Consider the following 22,171-nt stretch of genomic DNA (forward strand, 5'->3'; position numbering starts at 1 on the left):
GACAATGCTATATGCTGCAGATCCTCATCTCCTTCCTGTACTCTTGTTCTTCGTTATTTGAGATACAGCCCACGATGGTGGTATCATCTAAAAACTCGTAGATGGAGTTGGAGCAGAGTCTGGCCTGGCAGTCTGAGGACACAGGGAGTAGAGAAGGGAGCTAAGGACAAAACGTTGTGGTGCACCTGCGCTGAGAACAGTCATGACAAACGCGTTGCTGCCTGTCCTTACTGATTGCTGCCTATTGGTCAGGAAGTTGGGGATATGGTTGCAGAGGAAGGTGCTGACTCCGTTGTCTTGGAGTTTAGTGATGAGTTTACTTGGAATCATAATATTGGAGGAGGATGATAGTTTATGGTAGAAGGGGAAGGGTTAATCAGAACAGTTTGCATCTACAGTTGCATAGGGAGGGATCCTGAATAGGTGAATGGTTGCTGGTAGAGATGAGAGAGTGAATGATTGACCCAGTATCAGAATAAGAATCAGGTTTAACATCACCGGCATATGTCGTGAAATGGGTTAACTTTACCGCAGCAGTACCACAAAACACATGATAAACAAATATTGAGAAAATTCTGAATTATATTAAGTATATAAATATCTATTAAATAGTTCTGGTAAAATAAGCAATGGAAAAAAATCTAATAAAAAGTAATGAGGTAGTGTTCATTGGTTCAATGTCCATTTAGAAATCGGATGGCAGAGGGGAAGAAGCTGTTCCTGAATCGTTGAGCGTGTTCCTTCAGGCTTCTGTACCTCCTCCCTGATGGCAGAGGGGAGGAAGCTGTTCCTGAATCGTTGAGCGTGTTCCTTCAGGCTTCTGTACCTCCTCCCTGATGGCAGAGGGGAGGAAGCTGTTCCTGAATCGTTGAGCGTGTTCCTTCAGGCTTCTGTACCTCCTCCCTGATGGTAGAGGGGAAGAAGCTGTTCCTGAATCGTTGAGCGTGTTCCTTCAGGCTTCTGTACCTCCTCCCTGATGGTAACAATGAGAAGCGTAAATGTACTGGGTACTGGGGGTCAGTAATGGCCGCCACCTTCCTCAGGCACCGCTCCTTGAAGATGTCTTGGACACTACGGGAGCTGACTAGTCTTCCTGAAACCTACTTCGATCTTGTGCTCCCCCCACCCCATTACCGGACAGTGATGCAACCAATCAAAATGCTTTCCACTGTACATTTGTCGAAGTTTTCGAGTGTTTTAGTTGACAAACCATATCTCCTCAAATATAAGGGATAGGGATAGGGATGCACAGAAGAGACGGGTATAGCTTCGTCGATATGTTTACAGTTTGAATGGGAAGGGAAAATGACAGGATGTATTTTTTCAAGGTGGCAGAAATTACATAGCGTGAATGTGGAGGTGGGGAGGTAAAAGGTGAGAATGAGAAAACCTTATCCTTGTTTCTGGACAGGAGGGGGCACTGACAAGATTGAAAGCAAAGGAGAAGGTAAAACCATGATTGAGGAAGAGATGGGAAAGATTCTGTTATCAGAGTGGGAGAAAACTCGCAGATTGGAATGGCGTTTGCGACAAATCGGTGGAAGGAAATGAAACTGAGAGAGCTGTGAGGACTTGCTATGGAGATTCCAGAGATGGAGGGCGGTGGGATAGAAGTTGATCAGAAGAGAGAGCGGCAAGGAATATTCGTGATTTGCCCGGACCGATGCAGATATCCACGAGCAACTAAGTGAAGAGATGGAGTTGAGGCAGTGACTAGTAGAGAGCGGGGCTGGTGGCTGAAGACTGGTTTCTCCACTGGGCGAAGAACTTTCAGAATCGGTAGGGTTTGCTGTGGGGTGATGCAGAAGGCGGCAGAGCTTGATGGAGTTGGAAGGGTTAATGAAACCGTTCCCGGCTGGCCATTTACCCGCCGGGTTGGGTGGGTTTGGCTCTCGGGTTCTGTGGGATGTTCGCGCCGCTTGGGCTGCCGTAGAGGGCCGGCCAATGTGGATGGTGAGCGGAAGACGGTGTCTGCGGAGTGACGACGCCTCCCCCAAGTAATCAGTTCCGCGACATCGGCTGCCGGCGTCTCAGCGGTATCCCCCACCCCCGGCATGGAGCCGAGCTCGGTGCCGGCCTCCGCCCTCACCCGGGACTGTCTGATCCATATCTTCAGTCTGTTGGAGGCAGATGATCTGAGGCGGGTCTCGCAGGTGAACGAGGTAGGTAAACCCTGGAAACACTCGCCAGGCCGGTCAGCCGCTGTGGAGGGAGGAACGGCGGCGTTACTGTTCTGAACGATGTGCTCAGTTGCTGCACCGAAACCAGAGCGTTCTGCACCACTCCAGGACAGGTCGTGTTCATGGGATAGAATCTGTGACACTGGATTCTCAGTGCCCTACTTAGCACCAAACATTGAGTTGTTCTGTGCTGGGGGGCCCTACTGAATAAATTGTCCCGGCTAACAAATGCAGGCATAAGGATGCACAGAAGAGACCGATAGGTCACTTGATCACTCACGCAGGTCCCTGCTGTTCCATATGATAAATGTTGATCCAACCCAGACCTGGACTCTCCACCTTTGCCAATCTCGGATGACCTGCACCATGCTCCCTTATTATTAACACAGTGATCATTGAGAGTCAAGCTCCGGTTTCTGAGGCACTCCACTAGTCTGAAAAAGTCTGAAAAAGAGCCATTCCTTTATTCTGACTATCGGTCGTCTTTGTGATCATTAGCAGCCTTTTGAGTGCTATATTAAGGTGTACTTCTGGAAATCGAAATACACTACCTCTGGACTCCCCCCCCCCCCCCCACCCCCACCCGTCATGTTGGCTTTTGATTGTGTTAAGCTTTGTTTTTACTAAATGACTACTTCTTCCATGATTATTGATCCTGAAGATGTTAAATTAACTGTCCTGGAGCTTTCCCACTTTTTGTCTGGAACAAAGGCAGGAACCAGGCAAGTTTTGGAAGAGCCCTGTGCAGCAACTTCCTTTAAAACCTTATGACACTGATTTGCAGTGACCTGTCTGCCTTTAATCCTGATGAAGGGTCTCGGCCCAAAGCGGCCACTGTTTACCCTTTTCCAGAGATGCAGCTTGGCCTGCTGAGTTCCTCCAGCATTTTATGTGTGTTGCCTTTAATCCCTGCAGTTTTTCCAGTTGGTCACAGGTCCTGCCCTCCTATTTGAAACTATCTGTATTCCTTGTGATGTTTGCTCTGTCTTCTATTGTGAAGACATAAAACATCAGTAAAACAAAACAATAGAAGCTACCTTATTAAATATATTTAAGACACAATTATATAGATTTTTGCACAGCAAGGGAATTAATGGTAATGTGGAAAAGGTGGAGCTGACTCCATGTGCAGGTCACCCATGATCTTATTGAATGGTGGAGCAGGCTTGATGTCCTACTCCTGTTCCTGTATTCCTGTGTTATTATGTCACCTCTTGCACCAGTTGCACTCTGGTATGAATGGGGGTTTGTTGCAAGCCAGATTTTTCTGGACCAAATGGAATTTTCATTGTGCCAACCTGAGGGAAAAAAAACACCAAAATATAAGGAACTTGTGAATGAACTACAGGGTTTTCTATCAAACTTGGGGCCTCTTTGTAGCTTGAACCTAAATCAGGTAAGGGCACCAAGGACTGACGAATGGCAGTGCTGTTTGTACTTCTGTTAAAGTTACTTTGTTGTTCTTGGTTGCTAACCAAAGTGTCTGTTTGCCTCCTATAATTTCCTTCCCTCTCTTTATATGGCTTGGTGGGACTGTCAGTATTTTGTTTCCATCTCTTATCTGTCTAAATATAGACACACTATCACTCCCTGTGCTTTTTCTATCTACCCCTAGACAGCCACTGAGGATCCATGGTGTTGTGTAATTAATAATTCAGTAATATCTGAGTAATCCTATATATGTTGATTAAGCTATCTTGTTTGTTTAAATAATTAATTGCTGTTTATATGTAAAAATACTTTAATTGCATACGTTATCACACTACCCCATGATATGTGCTTGCCTCACTTAAAGCAAACTTGAACTACACCTGTATTTCTGTACTCCTTTTATTAATTAATGTTTTGAAGTTACACAATGTAGCACATCTTGGCCCTCATTTTCCCTCACCTACATGTTACGCTCTCGCAATATCATTGACATAAATAAAATCAGCCTAAATGCCTGCCTACCTTCTGCATAAAAGATACACTGGCTGAACCCAGATTTGGACAAGCCATTACTTTTTTGCTAGATCTTACCGGAAGGTCCAACTTGTCAACTTCCATGGTTGCTACTAACTCTGTACCTACAATATTTCCATAGAGGTACTTGTGAATCCTTCAGATAGAGGGGTGCTAAACCCTCTAACAACTGTCTGTACATGAACAAGACTGGTACAGTTTTGTTAACGTGGCAGAATTTTTTTTTTGATATCCTACTCACTCCATGAGAACCACCTGCTTCAGCTTAGGTCACCACTTACGCTGTTATTTCAACACCTCTGCTGCTGAAATTCTTGTTGCGACGGGCCAAATGGCCTAATCCTGCACCTATGTTGTAAGGCTTTTTTCATTGACTGAATTTTCTCATTAGCAAAATGATTTTTTATTTCACTACACTCCTGATCCACCTTATCTAAAACTCTGCTAACTAATCTATACTGAATCACCTGTGCTCATCCCTTATACATGATACAACTTCTCTTCATAAGCTGTCTCCTAAGGTATATATTTTTTATCCCTGTGCTCGGATTACCTATGTTTTTGTCCCATTGTATCTTTTACCTTCAGTCTTGTTTCTCCATTCTTCTACTTTTAAGCTGTTATGCACACCTTGGTCTCCTCACTGGTGATTATGTTTTTGGGGGATTTTCCACCTCCCTGTACCTCTGTAATCACTTCCTTCCATTTTCTTTAAGATCCTGTTTAAAACAGAACTCTATTCATTTAACAATTTCTCCTAATGCTTTGAACTTGGTGCCTGTTCCGGACTGTAGTTCTTTGTTAAAGGCTGCATTTGTGCTGCATGTTTCTCTTCCTTAAGTCTGGAAACGAAGGGACAGAATTCTGAGTGAGGGCTGGAATTACACACCAGCTTAACAGGATCTAAAAGGTAATTCCTCTTTGACAATCCCTCTTCCTCAAATTGAGAATTTCTGGGATCAAGGAATTTACTGATGCCTCCATGGGAAGAATCTTCTGGAATACATTTCTCATGCCATTTCCAAACTGCCTCAATACATTGCAACAAATTGCGAATTCTGCGCACTATCACTGTCTAATAGATTTCTCCCTAATCTCTCATTTCTTCTAATTACAGGCTTGGAATGAAGCTGCAGATACTCCTTGGCTGTGGAGGTGAGGCTAATTAATTACTGTTGCCTGTATTTGCAATCTGTGCGGTAGTTACTACTGCTTTTTGTTGTTAAGGCTGGAAGGTGCATCCTTTCACTTTGCTTGTGTTACATCATGTCCCCTATTGCTGAATAAGTAGTAAGTACTTGTGAATAAAAAGACAATTTACATTTGCTTAGTGCTGTGGTTGACATCTGGGTGCTCCAAACTCTGGACATATGCTTTTGGAAGTACAGTTGTCTTTGAAATTTAAGAAATCTGCCCCAGTAACAATTTGATACTGGTTTTCATGATATTGGTTGAGTGATAATGTTGGACAAGCCTTTAAGGAGAATTCTCCTGCTTTCTAAACAGGTCGTGGGTATCATTGCATCTACCTGGGAAGTAGAGGAACTTCTCTCTAAAGGCAGCAGCTTCAGCTACACTATCATTGAGGTTTTGGACTTATTTAGACTTTCCAACTTGGAGTGAGAGCACTACCCAATGAGATATAACTAACACATCGTTATAATTTTTTGTATTGTGGGATTATTGCATTTGATCATAAGGGCAGAGGGTAACAATTTCTTTGGAGAAGCCAGTATTGACACACAATTTTAATGAGAACCTTTCTGTCAACCTCCCAGACACTCCCAACTCCTCATCTCTCGAAAAATGCATCTTAGCCATCTTGTGAAATGGTATTCATTTCTAAAGTGGGCTTTGCTTCTCATATAGGCACCTGTTTCTCCAGGTAGGATTCTGCTTCTCCCACGGCTAAATTACAAGATATATTCCCCATTTCTGTAATCTCAATGTGGTTGTCAGTCATATCCTTCTCCAAACTTCCTTCGCTCATTTCTAACTTTGAGGCAGAACACAACCCTGCACCTCCCCTCCCACCATTAGGTTGATATGGTTGATGGTACCATTCCCTACCCATCTCTATTTTCTAGCTGAACGAAGTTGCATCATTTAGTTTTACCATGTCACATTGTGCTGCAGTGATACGTTAAGAGATGTCTTGCAGCTAGAAAGAGTAATTGTGATGGTGGAACTGCATCATAAATCACACCCAGCAATCACCCACACCACCACCCCTAGAGTCCATCAAAGACCCCTGTCTGACTTAAAGTCCATTTTTTATTATATGTGTATGTGTGAAATTTTTTTGTATAAAGCTTTTATATAGTCATTTTATGCTATTTTCTCCTCTCCTGAACTCTGTTTCTACCTTATAACTCTTGGTTTGCTGCTAAGGAATGGTTTCATATGTATCAGGCGCCTCAAATTAATTACAGTTGTCAGGGATGACAATTTAGCAGTAGCATGGATTTGAGGAGATATTTCATAAATCTCAGTCAAAGAAAAGTGAGAGAAAAGTACAGGTACATACAAGCTACCTTTTTGTATCTTGGAGGTTGAGACAGAAATAGATAAATGTAGAGATACTAAGTATTTTTTAGTATGGTAGAGGTCCCTAAAAGCATTTTGATAATAGATAATTAAGGGGGCTGTACGGTGGAAGGACTTAAAACAACCTCTATCATTTGTGGATGACATAATGAGTGAACTAATGAGCTAAGGACTGAGAATTCCCTGGGTCTGATGGACTATATGTTAAAGGAAGTAGCTACAGATTCAGTGGATTTTCAGTTGCAGAGTAACAAAATTCCCTAAATACTGGAGCGGTCCCAGAGGATTAAGAAATTCTGCAAATGTTGTTGTGATATTCAAAAAAAAGACCTAGGAGTTTATAGAGCAGTTAGCCTAGTATCGGTCATAGGGGGAAATGTTGGAATCCAACATTGAACATTTAGAAAGCCATGAGGCAAGCAAACAGTCAAAGTTGATTCATGAAAGTGAAATCGTGGTTTATTAAATTTGCTTACAGTTCTTTGAAGAGGTAATAAACAATAGATAAAGGGGTATATTTGGATTCTCAGAAGGCATTTGATAAGGTGCCATGTCACATCTTATGCTAATATGTAGCACTCCAGGTAATATACCGGCAGGTTAGAGGACTGGCCTATGAAAGGTCAGGACAAGTGACTAAATCTAGGCTGTAGAGTTTCAGGATACAATTTTATCTATCTGAGATGGCGATCAGCTGCTTCTTTGGACTGTCAAGGCTCTTTGGACTTCTCCACCCCAGAGGCTATAGATGTGGGGTCATTAATAACATTGGAAATCAAAGGAAATTTGAACTATTTGGATAATCAAGTGATAGGGGAAGAGCATGGGAAAAAGATTTTGAGGTCAAGAATGGATCGACCATGATTTTATTACATGGCAAACTGGGTTTGAGGGGCTGATTGTCCACCTTCTGTTTTATTTATATTGTCCTAATTCACTTTATCCTTATCTGCCCAGATGGTGATCTGAATCAAAAAATCTGGTTAACATTTTCCTTCCTTAACTTGGCGACAGTTTATGCAATTGCAGCTTGGCCTCTGATTTAAAGCATTCTAATGAAAAGTCACTGATCTGAAATGCTAATTCCTGTTTTCCCTCTTCACTGATGCTACTAAACTCCTGAATCCTTTAAGCATTTTCAGCCATTTCAGTGTATGACATGCAAGCTCAAATGATCTTTAAATTATAACCAAATATAAATTACAAAGCAGGAATTTAATAGACTTTTACTGATATAGAATTGATTGATAATTTAGTGAACGTTCTTTTGAGTAACGTGAGTGGCACTCAGTACTGATAATTCGTCTTTTCGAAAATTAACCTTTTTAGATGTATATCTGAGAACACAGGCATTCTTTGTCCCTTCCTATTCACCATGAGAAGATTGTGGTGAATTGCCACCTTGACCATCACAGTAGAAATGCTCCCAGGATAGTATTCCACAGGGGATTCCATGATGTTGACCCAGTGACAAGGGAAGGGCAGGGTTGTGCGTGTTCAAATCAGTATAGTATGCAACTTGGGGATGTTGTTCCCCTGAATCTGTTGCCTTTGTCCTTCTGGGTGGTGGCAGCAGCTGTAGACTTTGGAAATGTCCCAGTGAATGCCTGAGAGAGTTGTAACAGTGCATCCTGAGGATGGCATGCACAGCTGGAATCAACGTCAATCAAGTAATCGGCTTTATTCTGACTGTTCCCAAGTTATCATTGCTCAGACAGGGCAAATGGAGTGTATTCTATTACAATCCTGCTTGGCAATAGAGAAGGCAGAATTATTTTTCATCCAGAAATCTCATGACTAGAATCTGCCTTGCATGGTTGTAATCTTTTTTCACCCATGTATGGAGAAATTCTGAGTCTATAGTAATGTTTAATTAAACCATTCTGAGACAAAGGAGGACCAGCCAAGAAAAAAAAACTATTTTTTATTTTTGGAATTAAAATAAGCATTACAGAAAACTTGGGAGTGACTGAGTAATACAGGCAATCCCTGTGTTATGGCTGTTCAGGTAATACAGATATGCCCAAAAATTTGAGAAGCAAATAAAATTCACTGTCACAGAATTTATGTAGGAAAAAACTGTAAATAAATCAATGGGGTGGCACCTTAGCATAGTGGTTCGAGCAACACTTTACAGCACCAGCTATCAGCAATTGGCGTTCAATTCCAACTGCTGCTGTGCGTTCTCCTTGTGACTGCCTGGGTTTCCTCTTGGTGCTCCAGCTTCCTTCCACGTTCCAAACGTGTACAGGTTAGTGTTGCCCCTCAAACCTCAAACTGTGTTGGTCGTTGACGTAAATGACACCGTTCACTCCATGTTCTGATGTTTCAATGCACGTGACAAGTAATCTTTAAAAACAACTGTTTCCTTCAACTTGCGTTTCTTGATGCATGCGCAGATGATGCAGTTCCATGTTATGGAAAATCACAATAAGGACAGTTTTGTAAGAATGCCACACCTCCTGTATCCTCCTCTCCCTCATTACTTGAGGTTTACGTAATGTTTTGTGTTTCTCAATATTTGACTGTATAGAAGACTATGTGTGGAGAGATGGATCTTCTGCAGTCTCTCAAATGTAGATGATGGAATAAACTCCTGGAAAAAGTATTACTTGTATCGTTCCAAAATAGAAGAGCGCATGACATCAGGGCGTGGCACAGCTGACTATACCTGCACAACCTTCAGGGGTCACAGTGGTAAGTGGCAAAAAGCCTGATTTGTTGTTGTAGTAAGAGACAGTTTTTAATTTGTCTTGTATTTTTGTTGATTTGTTTCACTTTTAAAGAGTAGAATTTTACAGAACAAGTGTGAAGAGGAAAAGGTCTGTCTACTGTCTACTCCAAAGCTAAACATTTCAAAATGCTACTGCGTGAACATTAGTGGAGCTTATTTTCCAAATTCCTGCAGCCAATTCTATCAACAACTTAGCTATCAAGCTGGAAAACAATCAATGTGGATGGTTTTTCTTCTCAATACATATGGTTGTATAATGCAGACCCTGATGTGGAAATGAGTTAAAAGAGCTTTTTGTGTTGTTAAAATATAATCAATGTTAACATATTAAGCTAGAATTCCCATCCATCTTCCCACTCCCCATCCAGCCACTGAAGAATTCTCTGATCCTAGCTTTATTTCTGGTCCCAAACTCATGTAACAACAGTCAACACACTTGTCATCCTCCCACCAGGAAAGAGTCTTTGACAATTTTTCATTATTTCCCACAATATAATTTCCAGAACTCACTTATTTCATTTGCCGCATCCTGCTGTGGCCTTCAAGTTACCATAGCTCTGTGGAAACTGTTGAGACTTTACTACTTGCCATTCTCCCTGGTCTTCTGGTCTCCAATCTGTACTTAGGCTTCAGTCCCTTGATCTTTGTACTACAGGTTGAGTACTCCTTATCTGAAATGCTTTGGGCCGGAAGTGTTTCAGGTTTCAGATTTTAGAATATATAAGGAGATAGCTTGGGATTGCTGTCATTTACGACTCTGAATTATTGTGCTACCGGTAAGCAGTCTTTGTCTTATACTAGTTCATCACACATATGTACTATGCAGCCTTTCAGCGTGTTAGATTTTCATCAGTGACAATCTCAGCAAACCCATCTATGAACTTATCTGCCGTTTCATGGTCAGCAGCCAATTTATCACCGCAAATCTTTAAAAATTTAATGCCCTGCCATTTCTTAAATTTCTGCAACCAGTTTTCTGAATATTCACAGCTACTTTCAATTTTCAGTTTGTTGAGAGATCCTTGCTTGTTTCATGATCAGCAGCATGTTCATTCCAATGCTGACAAATCCACTCTTTCAATATATGATCAAGATCTTCACTTTTTGCTTTATATAGTGTTTTTCTATTTTTCATCGACTTCTGTTCATTACGAGTGTGAGGTCACTTTTCAGAACTGTCTGGTTTCATATTTCAGAGGCTTTCATAAGGGTTGTTCAGTAGTTCCATGTTCAGGCTCCACTTTTGAACCACTTTCCAGCCTCTCTTTCTGCCCTTGCTTCCATCTCCCATTTCTGTCTTTAATCTACTTACACAGTCATTTGGCTCCAGCTGCAACTGAACTTTCCCCAAGTAGCAACCAGGTTGGTCTTGGTGTTACCTGTAGTGAGGATTAAAAACTGTTGCATATGGGAATTTGAAACGGCTGAGTATTTTGGCACAGTATCTGAACTACTTTAATTAGCCAGGATGGGATGAAGTTGGCATTGAAGAATTGAAAAAATTAAGCTGCAAAGAAAACCAATCCACATGCTACTTTGTAAATAGCTACTTTGCTCTTAAGAAATGTTATTCATGCTCTTATCTTTTTTTCCATCTTTAAAGGTAGGATCACTGGATTGCAGTACTGTAGTAATCCTGACAATCAGTTTGAAGCTAGGGCTTGGAAATCAGTGGTTTGTACAACATCTGCAGACTGTACATTGCGAGCATGGAGCATTCAGGAGGTTGGCTCACTCTTATTTAAAAAACTCCATTTAATGTAACCAAATACTCTTCAGAATTAACACCCTTAACATTCCCAAGAATGAAAATGGGGTATTTTACAATATATATGTGTGTCTCAGGCTATGTTGGGCTCTGTGTTGTCAGTCCACCTAGATCTTATTGTGACCCTCATCACCGCCTGTTGGATACAGTAGAAGTTATGGTCTCTTTGGCTGCACAGCTCTCTCCAGTCCACTGACCATGTTAAAATGGATAAATCGTTGGACTGCAGCCAAAGATAGGGGCAGGGGAATTGGCAAACCACCAGTTTCCATCATATCCAGCAGCTAATGAATGAGACTACGGGATCCAGATAATTTGAAACACATGGAGTAGGTGTTGCTGATCCCTAACATAAGACACAAGGTCAGAATTAGGCCATTCAACTGACCAAGTCTGCTCCGCCATTCAATATTGGCTGATTTATTACCCTCTCAACCCCATTCTCCTGCCTTCTCCCCATAACCTTTGACACTAATCATGTCACAACACCGAGTGGTGTACTATTCACCCTGGCCAACCCAAAGGCGCCCTGAAGGATTCTCTGCTCACTGACCTGAGGTCCATTCTTTACTATGGGATTGCCAGCCCAAATCACCAGTTTGCATAAGGTTTTAGCGAAACAATCTGCAGCAACCAAGAGTGCAAGGACTTGCATTTGGTTTTTGGCATTTAGTTTGTGGGGGAGCAGTGGGACAGCAGTGCAACCAGGTTGGCACAGCGTACAACTTGAGTGAATGACTTCTTTTTGAAGTATTGGTGTATATACCTGTGCGTGCTTGGTCTGGATGACCAACAGCATGAAAAAGGATTGCTAACCTGTGGGGGGAGTACCAAATGGGGAACAATGTCAAAATAAGACAGTTTAAAAGATTAGAAAACTACATTAATTGTCAAACATCAAAATGGAGAAAATTATAAACTATATTTCATAAATGTTTTAGCCCCTTTCTGTCCCAATATCTCAACCAAAAACAATGGAAATGCTGGAGATCACATAAACTGTAGCACATTAACTTATGCCTGTCACTTCCTGCAACATTTGTCATGAGTACATACACTGCTGCCTAAGTTAATCTATTCAAAATACAATGAAGAGGTTCTGCTATTTTGTGAACCTAATAGGGATGAAGCACTGTTCCTAAATTTGAAAAAAAAGATGTAGGGGCAATATAAAAGATTTGGACAACCATTGTACGTTTTTATTCTTTTGAAACTTAAGAAGTTGTAAAAGTTATATACAACCTCCTTAAAAGGAAAATAAGAAGGGATTATTTGTATAATTAATAAACAGATTAAATGAAGTTGATGTTCAGGTATACTAAGAAAGCTCAAAATTATGATAACACTGTGAAGTAAATTTCAGGTGAAGAGTCAATTATTTTGAGAATTTCGACCAAGTATCATTCAGCGTTTTGAACATCTGCTGCACTAAAGCATACAGTATGAAATCCATTTCAGTTCAACCAGAAAAAGAAAAAAAGAACAAAATTTGGTTGTGTAGTTGAACTAGAGTTTTATCCTTTACATTTGTGACATTTTCTTAAAATTGATTTTGCACTTCCAAATAAATGCAGAAATACTGCAAGTTAAAATATATATATTAAAGATCTTTTGCTGGAGGATTCATTACATCACCAATATGGCAGTAATGATCTTTTATTTCAAAGGGCAAGCAACTATGGTCAACAGCAGTACAAGAAGAACCTCTGGTAAAATTATCAACCCTTCCACAACAAGGCCTTGTGATCACTGCAGACTCCAAAGGAAACATTAAACTTTGGAATGGACGAACTGGAGAGGAACTGGCTGTTTTTGCAACTTCATGTACAATTTGTAATTTGGTGACCTACAACATGGAAGACCAGCACTGCTTAACTGTATGTTGTTCATATACTTAATTAAATTTGTGTACTAAAAGTATGGAATATGTTTATCACCTGTGTCTTATTCTAGTCATATACGAGAAAACGTTTTGTCAGATACAGTATCAGGCTTACAATTTATTAAACAGCAAATTACTTGCAACATTTTTTGAAATGCTTTATTCTTAGTAGTTCTATTTGTCTTTTTCTACTAACACTTCATATCCATAGTTATTTTGTTCCTAGAGTGGTATTGGATAAAGGGAAGTTTGAAATGGCTGTGATCAGTAGGCATAGTTAAATGAGGGAACTGAGACTCCTTAAAACAAAATCATCTGTTGCATGTAGCCATCAATATTTAGCTCCCTCTATTTCAGTAGACTATTCAGTAACAGTATTAGTTACTCTCACATTTTTAATGGTAGTAACTAAAAATAAATTTCTCTTCCTAAATGATAGTCCAGCTGAGAAGTTATGACACTGATTGTCAAATAGACAAGTTATTCAGAAGTTTAGAAATATTCTTTTTGTATGGGGGTTTTAGATAGTTAAGTATTCTGCTATGTTTGCCCTCTTAACTTGCCGAAAGCAACAATGCATGTGACTTGATAAAAGTATGGTGTGCTTGACAAATAAGCAGACAGTACAGAATTGATTCTTTAGCAGAAAATGAAAAGACAGGTAAACTTTGTACTCAATTCCAATAAAGGGAATATGGCACCATTTCAGATGAGGCCGTAATCTGGACCACAGACACTGCAGATGTTCAAAAACTGAAACTGAAACAGGACATAGTTCAGCTGCTGGAAACACTCAGCATTATCAGACAGTGGAGAAACAAAGTTAACTTGACATTGTCTCCTAATGTCATTTTCTGATCTAAAATATCAGATAATAAATTGGAACTAATTCACACTGGTCCAAATTACTTTTTCTGTTTAGGATGTATTCGAAGTGACCTGCCAAATAGGCCTGTTTCTTTTGAGTTTTATTCTTAGTTGATATAACTAATCGTCCATGGTAACTCTCATGGGGAGTAGTTGTAATCTCTCTATAATCAGTGTGAAAATTTATATAATGAGGGGAGGGAGAAAGCTGGAAAGACCTCAGGATCAAAGGGCAGAGGCTTGAAAGGAGATACAAAATCAAACACATGAAATGATTACAAACACACTGGGAGTAAAGTTAATACTGTAACTAAAGGGTGCTGATAAATTGAGAGGACTGCACAAGAAAAACTTGATTGTGGTGAAGATATTCATTAAGGGCATTGAAAAACTGCCTCATAAGCTAATTTACGATGTGAGTAATAATGGTAAAATATATATATTTATTCCAAATTTACATAATTGTTCAACATATTTCCATAATTTCACTGCTGCAGTTTTAAAAGTACTGTCATTAAAATTTATTCCACTTTAGATGCCACAAAACAATAACTTGGTGTTTGCATTAGTATAATTCAATGTTCGATTATAAATGTAGAAAATCCCTTATTTCATCATTAGTATTCATTTTTCAGAATATATTTGGAGATTTGTTTTATACTTCTGTAATTCTAACACTTCCTTGTAAATTCTGTAAATTTCACGTCCTAAATGTTTCCCAATTTTTTTTTCTTGAATTCAGTAATTCTGGTATAACAAATATAACAAACTTAATACCAAATTTACCTTTGGTAGATTAAGAATGTAATGTTTATTTAAAATTAGATTTAAAGAAAGTAGCATTGAATAATGTGGTGTTCAATATTTTTCATTGCAGATTGGCACAGGGGGAGGAGCACTTATCACATTAACTATTCCCAATCTCAGCCAGATCTCTCGCTTATCACTAATTGATGGCAAACCAGTGGATTTTTTACTGGTTTCACCCAATCATCAATGGATCATTTGTGGCACAAAAAATGTCTCTGCTAAGGTAAACATATACTTCACACCCTTTAAGGTTTTTTACCCATAAAATACTATATACAGTAGGGATCTTTAAGAGACTCTCAGATAGGCTCATGGATGGAAGAAAATTGAGGTTTATGGACAATATAGGATAGACTAAGTTTACATAGATCAGCATAATATCATGGGCTGAAGTGCCATACTATGCTGTAGTTTGTTCTATGTTTTCAAATTATGTAACATCAAATTTAATGCTTCAGTGAAATGTCGAGCACTTTGAAGTACTATTGAAATCATATGTTGTTTAACCATTATACTTATACACACGTTAATGCACAGCAACCTTAATCTAGTTTGATTGAGAATAGTGAAAATAGGATTTGAAATGAGAGATGCTGAAATTGCTCTCTTCTAATATTAATTTGGAAAATAAATTTATGATTGGTTTCATGCATGTCTGTAACAGCCATGTGATTCTGCATGTTGTGCTTTATAGGCAGAAGCATTATCTTGAGGTTCAACAGTCTTAAATTTAAAGCTAAATATAGCAGATGGTAAACATTTGAAAGAAAAACAAAGCAAAAATGCTGAAAATAATCAGTTGGTCAGCAGTTCTAAGGGTAGAAACAAAATTAATGGTTCAGCTCAGTGACATTACATCAGAGTATTTCCTGGGTTTTGCCGATCATACTTGTTCATTGCTTGTTACGTTGGTTATGAAGGGCTTTGAGTTGTCCATAAGAACTATAGAAGAAGCAAGTTTACTAAGTTTACCCAAACTAAAATGGAAAAGAATGCAGTTTTTTCATATTTCAGTAGTAGTGGCCACGGGGTGATTAGGATTAGGGAGGTAAGTGCATGACTCAAAGCATGGCATGGGAGAAAGAGTTACTGATTTGTGGGACACTAGCTCCAGTATTGCCTCAGCAAGTGTGGTTAGAAATGGGGATTTAGACAAACTAGGAGGGGAGAGGGATCCAAGAAAGGAATATTTAATAAATCAGAAGGAAAATAAAAGAGCAGTGGCACAGAATAATGAGGGAGAAACTGGCATTCAGCATGAGATGGACCGGGCAGGTATCGTATAGACAAATATGTATTTCAAAACAAATTCTTTTGAAGATGAGTGGAAGTCCTGTCCGGTTCTGTTTAAATCTAGATTTGGTTCCCTTACCTTCAAAAAATAGTAACATTGGAGTTTGTACAAAGGAGGTTTACTGGGCTAATTCCTGCAATGATTGTGTTGTCCTCTCAAGAGGTTAAATATTACTTGGAGTTTAGAAGAATGATGGGTGATCTCGTTCATCCATATAAGATCCTAAGACAGCTAGGCAGGGTAGATGTTAGGATGTTTTTACTAGGGGGAAAGAGTCTTGAATGATGATGCACAATGAGATCAAGTACTAGTCATTTAAAACTGAGGCATGAGGAAGTTTTTTCTCTCCGAGGGATGGTGAATGTCAGAAATTCTCTGCCCTGGTGGGTGGCAGAAGCGGGATCATTAGAAGTATTTAAACTGGAGGTGGATAAGCATTTGATACATCGAGGAATAGAGGGGCATGGAGTAATGTCACAGAAAAGAATTTGAGGCTAACCTAGTTCAACCATGGTCATATTAAAACAACCCTGAAGGACTCGTAGCCCAAACCTGCTAGGTTTACAGTAAATTTAATCTTTTGTATGTTTATTGATAATAGCTAGGGTCACCTGTCTTGTAAAGACACTGCCCAGAAGATGGCAATAGCAAACCACTTAATGTATGTAGAAAGATTGCCAAGAACAGTCATGGTCATTGACCATGATTGCCCACATCATACAACATGGCACATAATAATGATGTTAGTCCATTATATAGAATACCGCAAAGACCTTAAGAGAAAATTAATCTATTTTCTCTTAAGGTCACATCCATTTCATTGATTATTAGTATCACAGAGCTCACTGTCAAACTTGCTCAGCTTTTGACATTGTATACAATTTCCAAGCAGTCAGACTGATGACCTGGCAAATTAATTTACCAAGTTCCCCTTAGTTCTTTTTGAATTTGGATCTTAAATTGGATATCTGGTTTTGTGAGAGAATAATTTAATAATACAATAAACCAAACATAACAGAATGAATTATTTTTTAAAATTGTGTATCAACTAGTTAATGTTATTTTTAATACTAGACAAATACTTTGATGGATTAGGAGCCAATTTTATTAAATTGAATATGCAACAGAATGCACATTGTCCAATAGGAGAAACAAAGCTACTAAACCAAAATGCATTCCTCACAGGTATTGCGGACAGAATATTTAATGGATCGTGATGATGATGGTAGACTGCCAGTAGACGCCCTACACGTAAACAACTGCTACACAGCTTGCTGGTTACCCAAAGCACCATCAAGAGTGGTTACTGTGGCCAACAACAATGCTATGGTTTCACAAAAAAGTATCATTACTCTTCATGTATGTCAAAAAAGAAAACATAAACTAGAAATACAAGGTATTAAGGTTTTTTCATTGGCATAAGAATATGAAATGACATTTAAACCTTAAGAATATATATGACACATTGCTACTGTAAGCACTGGGAATTGAATGGTGGTCATTTTTATATTTTATTCAGTGGGTTTCTGCGTGGTTTTAAGCAAAATCAGTAGATCCTTTTGCAATTGTATGAGTTCAAATTTTCTGTACATTGAAGTTAATCTGAGACCTTCAAATTAACTATTTAATGTACTATAGTCATCCCATGTAATACTTATTCCATCCAAATTATCTCAAAGAGGAGGCGGTTGGGGTACAGTAATTAGCTTCAATGCCAACTAGAATAAAATTTAACAATTCCCTTTTCTAACATAATCAAGAACGTACATTTAGAAACTGGGTGAATATACTATTGTAATCACTGGTGAGATGATTATATTCTTTGCTAAATATTCTGCCTTGCTCTTTTACGGTTCATACAAGAACATTGTGCATATTAATGAGGTACTGGGTAAGACCAATGCACTTGGATTCAAGCCCAAATAATTATTATAACCAGTTTGATCTTGCAGCTGTTCAAATTTCAGCATGATTTATAATTCCATAAAGCTGCCAAAACTGATATGTCCATTATTCAGATTTATTTGTTGAGTAAATATATGTAGTTAGGACTTTTTTGCAGTCCATTTCCTCGTGAATAATTGATATTTAGAATGCGGCCATTTTGAGCTGTAGTACACTGCTAACTTTATTCTTTGACATTAATTTTTGGAAGGTGAACAAGTTGGAAGTTTCATTTATGAAGAGCCTGGCAGGAATGATATACTTGTAGAAGGCCACGGGAGTAATACAATTATTATAGCACATAAAACAAAAGTGAATCTCTTTTCCATTGATGGGGTACACCTTGCCAGTTTTCAAGACCACAACGATACTATCAGTGGGATTTCTCTGGTATGTTAATAATCCAACAGATTACATCAAGTAATGGTGCTAGTTTTTAAAGCATTTTTAGTGTGTTTTCTTTCTCCCCCAAAAAGGATCCTTTCCGTGTGGTCACTGCCTCAATGGATTTGTCCCTTAGAGTATATACATGGAAAAGGCGGTCAAACAAATGTCTCCATCTTGAAAGTAATTATCACTTACTTGGAGGATCCCACATGAAGTCCAGGTATTGTCTTATTTTGCTGTTTTCCATGGTTAATAATGGGGAATGATAATATGCTTTTAACGTTGTGAAGTGTCAAGTGTTGTGGTTTTGCAAAGGATTAATCTTTAGTACATTGGCATATGTGACAGGGAAATGATAGTAAGGTGAAGGAACCATGACTGATGAGAAGTAGTTTATTTAAGAGGAAGAAGAAAACAAAGTTTAGGATGCAAAAATCAAGCTGTGTTCTTGAGAATTATAAGGTAGCTATAGAAGCAGCTTTGAGACCTAAGAGCTAGAATGGGACATGAGAGGCCTTGGTAAGTAGAATTAAGGAACCACCCAAAGCATTTTGAAAGTACTTGAAGGGGATGATGAGACTGAGGGTAGGACTGCTCAGGGATAGAGGGTAATGTGCCTGGAAAAGGAGGAGATGGGGAAGCTTCTTAATATTTTGCTTCAGTGTTCACCTTGACAAATACAAGATCAGCATAGAAGAGGAACATGTTCATGTTAAGGTTAAGAAAGGAGCAGTATTGGAGCTTCTGAAAAGCATTAGGACAGCTAAGTCACAAGAGCCATTTGTGAAGCAAGAGATTGCAGGGGCATTGATATTTACAGCTTCCCTGGCCACAGGTGTGATGCCAGGTTTGGAGGAAGGCAAATATCATTCTGTTATTCGATACAAGTAACAGGGATAATCTTGGGAAGTATAGTCCAGTGAGCCTTATGGCAGTGGTGGGTGAACTATTCAGGAGGATTTACAAGCATTTGAAGAAGCATGGCCTTATTAGGGATAATCAACATGACTTTGTGAAGAGTAGGTCATTCCTCACGAGGCTAATTGAGTTTGTTGAGATGAAAAAATAAATTGATGAAGTTGGTGGTGGATGTGGACCATATATTAGGAAAATGGTTAACAGGGTTGCCCATGGTAGGCTTGTCCAGAAAGTCATGAGACATGGAATCCATGGAGACTTAGATGGATTTAGAATTACTATGTTTGCAGATGACATGATGTTATAAGGGATTTTGACAGGATCCAGAGCTGGGCAAACAAGTGGCAGATAAGGTACAAGGTCAGTAGCCAGATCCTTAGCACTGTGGAAGAAGAGGGATCTTGGGCTTCAAGTCTAATTCCCATGCAAGTTAAGAGGGTGTATGGTGAGCTGGTCTTTATTAGCAGCTCTATAAAACTCTGGTTAGACCACAACAAGAGCATTGAGTTCAGTTCTGGTCAACTCATTATAGGAAGGCTGTTAAAGCTTTAAACAGGGTTTAGAGATTTAGCAGGATTCTGCCTGGATTAGAGGACTTGACTTATAAGGGAAGGTTGAGTGAACTAGAGCAAGAGAATAAGAGGCAACTTGATAAAAATAAGTAAGATTGAGAAGCACAAGAGTGGACAGTCAGCACCTTTTTCCCCAGAATGACAATGGCTAATATGTGAGAATGTGAATTTAAAGTGAGCAGATGAATCTTTAATGGAGGTGTCAAAGAAGTTTTTTTTAAATAGTGTTGGGTACCAGGAACACACTACCAGGGATGGTGTACAACAGTAACAGCTAAGAAAGATAGGCACATGGATGCAAGAAACATAAGGTTATGGGGTGTGTAGGATAGAAGGGTTATATTCATTGGGGAGTAGGTTTATACTGTATATGCCAGCACATCATGGACCAAAGGGCCAGTACTGTTCTATGTGATGAATATGGCCTAAGAATCCATTACATTGTTAATTCCAAAGTAAAATTTAAATTATTGCCTTGGAGATAGACCAATATTCTTCACCTTTAACACAGGTAAATAATAAAAGGGCAGAGATTTATCAGGATGGAACATTTCAGTTACAAGGCAGAGATGTCCAAGAGGTTTTAGACACAAGGACATGCATAGTTTTGGGATAAAATGTTAAGAGACCCAATGAAAAATTTTATTCACCCAGAGGATCCGAGTGGGGTGGTGGAGGCAAATATTTTTATAGCACTTAAGCATCTAGATCAGGGATCTATGGACCCTCAGTTAATGGTAGGGGTCTATGGCTGAAAAAAATTGGGAGACCCTGATCCAAATAGATAGACAATACCTTATAATGGGGATGGGATTTGCTTTAAACAGGCGTTATCCTAACTCTTCATAATGCAAAGCTGTATCATCTGCTGTAGCAAGAGACAATGAAAAACATCTTTTCCCGCAAATTCTATGAAAATAGTGGGCCAAAGAGCTTGCTTTTTTGTTATATGATCTTATTGACTCAACTCACAAACTACAGAGAATTGAACGATTCACTTTAAAGACTTAAATTGATTCCATGAAGTTTAAAAATATGAACTCTCTTTTCACAGGGGATTTACGAGTGTTGTCTGTGACTACGTAAGCATAGTGGGTGCTGTTGAAACAAAAGATGGTAAAGATGTTCTGAAAGCATACAACTTCAGCATGTAATTTAGTATTTTTAATTGATTTGCAAAGTCATTGAAGAATGAATTCTACAAAATCAAAAGTGTTATCATGTAAAACAGCAAAGCAGGTAATTTTGTAAATGACTCGACTGTATCTTAGTCACTAAAGTTTTTCTGCAAGACTAAATGTCAAAATTTTCTTGTCCTCCTTATTCCAATTCTTTCTATTTTTAAACCTGATTTGGTTAGTCTCTTTTTTCAATCCAGAACTCTAATTGGTGCCCAGTGGTGTTTGAAAGCAAGGAGTAAATTTTAGAAAAAGGAATTATCAGCAGAAATATAAAAGGTGAATATGTACAGATGTAATAATGGGGGAAAAGAACTTGAAAAACAAGTTAAAATATCATCTTGCTGGTTATGTAACTATTTTCTCACCTCTACCTTCAAATCTTTAATAATTCACTTTAAACAACTGTTCAAAGTTTCTTTTACCCTTCAGAAATGAGAAAATATTTTTTTCTCATCTCTATTTCAAAATAAAGTTCTTTAGATTCAAGATGGGCATTTTCCACTTTATTAAGAAACCTCAGGGCTTGTATATATTAAGTTGCTTCTGATTTCTTCTGAATTCCACTGGATACAATCAGAACAAATAAGGTTTTCCTCAACAGCAATAGGCCCATTCTAGATAATACTCTAGTAAACCTCTGGCCTGTTTCGAGGTAAGAGCATATTTTCTTAAATATGTGGACGTTGTTACATATAGTATGACAACAGTGCTTTTGCCATTGCCCTATACAATTGAAATAATCTCTCTACTCCTGTATTAAGTACTGCTAGCAATAAATAACTTTCCTAATAATATGCATTTTAGCATTTTGTAAATCATGCATCAGACCTCCCTGTATGTACATCTTACAGACTTCAGTCTTGCATAATATAGATATTTTTAAAATTTCCTTTCAAAGTGGACATTTATACTTGATTTGCAAGATTTCAACAAGTATTTTAATTCATTCAGGGATAGGGAAAGGGTAAGTGACTGGGCGAACATTTGGCAAATCAGGTGTTTTAGTGGTGAAATAGAAAAGAATTACAGGAGAAATGCAATTTCTCATTCATACACAGTAAATGAGAATTCCAGACAGGAAAAAGATGATATGGTGTTTAGTAATAATGAATGCCTATTCAT

At 38.8% G+C, this 22,171-nt stretch overlaps 1 protein-coding gene across 1 annotated transcript; it reads left to right on the plus strand.

Moving 5' to 3' along the window:
• The first annotated feature begins 1,881 nt into the window (after positions 1-1,881).
• On the plus strand, positions 1,882-21,800 carry fbxw12 (F-box and WD repeat domain containing 12). The gene is made up of 10 exons (XM_059944111.1): positions 1,882-2,162; positions 5,263-5,300; positions 9,226-9,389; positions 11,030-11,151; positions 12,862-13,071; positions 14,821-14,976; positions 17,233-17,443; positions 18,203-18,381; positions 18,468-18,598; positions 20,923-21,800. Exons 1-10 carry the CDS (start codon positions 2,055-2,057, stop codon positions 21,020-21,022), a joined length of 1,419 nt encoding a protein of 472 aa, XP_059800094.1. The 5' UTR covers positions 1,882-2,054; the 3' UTR covers positions 21,023-21,800.
• Positions 21,801-22,171: the final 371 nt, after the last annotated feature.

This window comes from Hypanus sabinus, chromosome 19 (assembly GCF_030144855.1).
Source record: "Hypanus sabinus isolate sHypSab1 chromosome 19, sHypSab1.hap1, whole genome shotgun sequence".
Classification (NCBI taxonomy): domain Eukaryota; kingdom Metazoa; phylum Chordata; class Chondrichthyes; order Myliobatiformes; family Dasyatidae; genus Hypanus; species Hypanus sabinus.

Bases quoted from the DNA above. Each gene is read 5' to 3' on its own strand.
- fbxw12 (XM_059944111.1), top strand. From the start codon at position 2,055: ATGGAGCCGAGCTCGGTGCCGGCCTCCGCCCTCACCCGGGACTGTCTG. The intron at 13,072-14,820 runs GTATGTTGTTCA...TTTTCATTGCAG, and splicing joins AAGACCAGCACTGCTTAACT to ATTGGCACAGGGGGAGGAGC. The intron at 17,444-18,202 runs GTATTAAGGTTT...AATTTTTGGAAG, and splicing joins ACATAAACTAGAAATACAAG to GTGAACAAGTTGGAAGTTTC.